The sequence below is a fragment of the Vigna umbellata genome, chromosome 6 (assembly GCF_029865625.1).
Source record: "Vigna umbellata cultivar VRB3 chromosome 6, Vumbellata_1.0, whole genome shotgun sequence".
Classification (NCBI taxonomy): domain Eukaryota; kingdom Viridiplantae; phylum Streptophyta; class Magnoliopsida; order Fabales; family Fabaceae; genus Vigna; species Vigna umbellata.
Window position 1 is genome coordinate 23,508,854 of NC_142170.1, and position 3,903 is coordinate 23,512,756.

A 3,903-nucleotide genomic window follows, 5' to 3' on the forward strand; every position below is an offset into this window, starting at 1 on the left:
ATAAAAATATTTGGTTGTTATTTAATTAAGTGGTATTAAATATTTCATAGCGTTGGACGAAAATATATGAAATATTAATGAATAAAAAATTTGAAAATACCAAAAACTATTTAAATTGACGTAATTTTCAATGAAGAATGGTTTTAAGTTACATTAAAGAATTATTAAATAACAATCAAGAGTATGTTGGACACTAAACTATAATTTGTTGGTATTTAAAATACTCAATTATTAATAAAAAATTATAATCGTTTTGAGTCTAAATTAATATATAACAAACTAGTTTAGAATCCATGATAGTCGGTCGCTAAAACTTTGATAACTAATGTTAGACACTAATTTAAACTCTAAATGAGAAATTTTTAATTATAATTTTTTACTAATAATGGAGACTATTTTAGATATCAAAACTTTTTAGTTTATAAAATGGTATCTAACTTAGTCAATACCTTGAAGCTCTTATAAGAGTGGTGGAAAGTGACTCCATATATTAGTATGATAATGTGTACCTGTCCATATAAGAGTGGTAGGAGTGACACTTATACATTTTTATATGTCAAGATATGGTTGTTGATGAGACACTCAGATTGAGATAATGCGTTGATTCTCCTTGAATGATGTGATAGTGGATTTTGAAATTATTTAGAAGATTGATGGACTGAAATGGATAGTTTGATTATTATGGGTGAATGAATGTCTTCATCTTGTGTTTTATTTAATTAGTTCATCTTTATTTGTTTGTGTTTGTGCGATGTTTATAATGATTCGTGTTGTTATATAGGAGTAAATAATGTTATAAATGAAGCTAGACATGCATAGAAATGAGAGATGTGCTAAGAAAAAAATTTAGAAACTTTTACAAGGATTGTAATTCTAAAACAATGTTATTTAAAGACGTGTAATTTTAATTATCTATTAGTACTTATGATTTATTATTTTTTTATAGGTGGTGTTGAAATTTATATTTTATGAAAATAAATAGATGTTAAGAATAAACAGTTACACCCGAATTGGTGTTACAATTGAGGCATTTTTTTAAAATTTCATAATCTTAAAAAGGTTACAGTTATAGTTTGCACTTATGTTTTGCCAACTATGTGGGTTTATCATAGCTCTATTTATATGGATCATATTCATATATGCATTACATTAGTTGATACCTTTTTGCATTATATTTAATTTGGTCATATCTTATCTTACAATGTGGATGTTGTATGCTATGATCTTAACAATATTTTTTCAGTATCGAAATATTAAAAGTATCGATCAAAACACGAGAATGGTTGAAAAGGAAATTATTAATACTAATGATAGTAACAATATTTATTTAGGAAGTTCATCAATTACTAAAAGTGGACTAATTTATCATCACACTTACCACCTGGTCCTCCAAATTCCAGCATATAGAGCAAATGTCCAGGAGCATCTTCATAAGCATTGCCGTAGTACGTAAGGTCATAACATTTAGGTTTGTCAATGTACTTTTCTGTTTGATATCTTTCTGGTCCAAACCTTATTCTAGATGAATTTTCAAAAGTCATAGTTCTGAAATAACATGCATCATAAAGGTTTTTATCAGGAAAATGTCCAGATCCCATTTGAGGGCTGAGAGAACCGTGAGGAGTCAATGTTCTTCCACCCCACCCTACTTTATCTGCCGAAGTCAAGTTAGAGAATAACTTTGCAGGATAATATCCAAGATCTGTACCCTCTATTTGAAGCCACCAGTTTTTGGTTGTTTGGTCCTGAATATCCATGTATACATAACATTTTGTCAACAATACTACATCACCTGTATGTATCATATAATATTACATGAAATATTAATGCCAATATCATTACCATGTAAATATAAGTGACAAAATCAAAAGTTGTTCCACCATAAGAAGATATATTTGTCAGAGGTGCACCAAGATAAGTTCTCTTGTTAGTGTGGACAAAACCTGGACATCGAAGATTGTAACATCCTGTGTTGTGAAAGTTGTCGCTCTGTATATTTTTTAATATCACATTAAATTTGGAATAAATGAAACATTCATGTTTCTTCTTTTTTAATATAAATGCTTCCTGAATTAAAAAAATAAAATAATGTGAAACAAAATTGGAATTTCATGTTCATGTAGAGGTTCATACCGTCCATGATGCGTATAAATGAGTTTTATTGTCACCATACAAATCTGAACTCACCTATATCAAAATGTGAGATTGCACACAAATAAACATAAATTAAATATTTTTTCATATAATAGTTATTGGAAAAAAAGATATAATAATAAATTAACACTCACTTGCCATCCAAGACTAATTTTATTGTTAGTCTTTATGGGTCCATTTTGAACCCACACATGAGAAAGAGACATTTGACCCTTAGTGACAGGTGGATTATAAATACTATTTCGTCCGTTAACGCTATAATATGGACTATATTTTGATGAAAGAGCCAATTCTGCAATCTGCAAAAGTACAAAAATAAGAATTAAACATGGTGTAATTAACAAAAATAAATCATCAAAATTTGAAATTTAGTTCAAAAAGAAATAACATACATGCACACCAGGAATGTCTTGAACGAAGATATTGTTTCTTAATAACTGTTTTTCTCTAATAAGATCTTCTTTTGTTGTTCTCCGAACAGGAATATATCCTTTAGGACATTGAACTTCTTCAAGTCTAAAACTAGATCTATCTGCTAAATTATTCGTACTTGATTTTTGAAAACTAGGTTTTCTCTGCAATTAAACAATACAAATATATATTTAAATAGCAAGCAATACAATCAAAAGAAAGATCTAAAGTATGATGATATTCAAAATAATACATATATACCTGTATCTTGTGATTCTTTAATAAAGGATGATCAAATGCTAGTTGTTTATAAATGTCAATGCAATCAACAATGTCTCCATTCTTTGTCTTTAAAATTTAAAATACAATATATAAAAGAAAATTAGTGAATATAATGAGAATATATTCAACATGTAATATATAAAAGGTATTCTAAAATACATGAATAGTTTTGGCAGGAGGCTTATTGATTAGCTTTAGTTGTCTTTCAAGTTCCAAATCTTCTTTGAGTGTATCTTGAGAACAATGAACTGGTATGCTAACACCACTTATCACCAAACACACAAGAAGAAAAGAATTGATCATTTTCTCAAGATTGTCAATTACTTACTAGTTTAGTTATTACTCTCAATAAATATATTACATGGAAAGCTAAACAGTTATTACTATCAATAAATTTATTAAATTAAATAGTATTTAAATAAACGTTATTAGTCTAGTTATTACTCTCAATAATAAATATATTACGGGTATAGCTAAATAGTCAATGATATTAAATATTGCATTTATTATAATATTAAAATATTATACTCCACCTTACACACTAAATATAAAATAATATCTTAAATTGAAATACATGTTACCAGTTAGACTCTCAAAAAATATATTACGTGTATAACTAAATATTAAATGGTATTAAATATTTTATTTATTATAGTATTATATTACATTTATTGTAACATTAAATGGATGAAAATATATAAAATATTAATCAATAAAAATTTTCAAAATACCAAAAGATATTTATATTGACACTGTGTTGAAAATACTAGTATAAAAATGGGTTTTTAATGCATTTAATAGGTTTCGATTTTGACAAAAATAAAGCATAAAAAGGTATGATAATATTTTTGTAATTTTCACGAATTTATAGGTCTTAGTTATGAAAAAATCAAGGTCATGTGTTCCTTTTGGCATCGGTTAACAAATAATCAAAGTTTAAAGGAGAGCCACATATGCACAAATTTAAACTTTTCACTTCAGTACATATTGATCAAGATCTATTGCCTCGGTTATTCCTAGAACTGATGTTATAGGGTCTTGACATTCCCACTATAG

At 27.0% G+C, this 3,903-nt stretch overlaps 1 protein-coding gene across 1 annotated transcript; it reads right to left on the reverse strand.

Moving 5' to 3' along the window:
* Positions 1-1,280: 1,280 nt before the first annotated feature.
* On the reverse strand, positions 1,281-3,172 carry LOC124829935 (protein neprosin-like). Its single transcript, XM_047303526.2, has 7 exons — positions 3,007-3,172; positions 2,827-2,913; positions 2,547-2,729; positions 2,289-2,453; positions 2,134-2,187; positions 1,843-1,989; positions 1,281-1,745 (listed from the first exon to the last, which is right to left on the reverse strand). Exons 1-7 carry the CDS (start codon positions 3,148-3,150, stop codon positions 1,347-1,349), a joined length of 1,179 nt encoding a protein of 392 aa, XP_047159482.2. The 5' UTR covers positions 3,151-3,172; the 3' UTR covers positions 1,281-1,346.
* Positions 3,173-3,903: the final 731 nt, after the last annotated feature.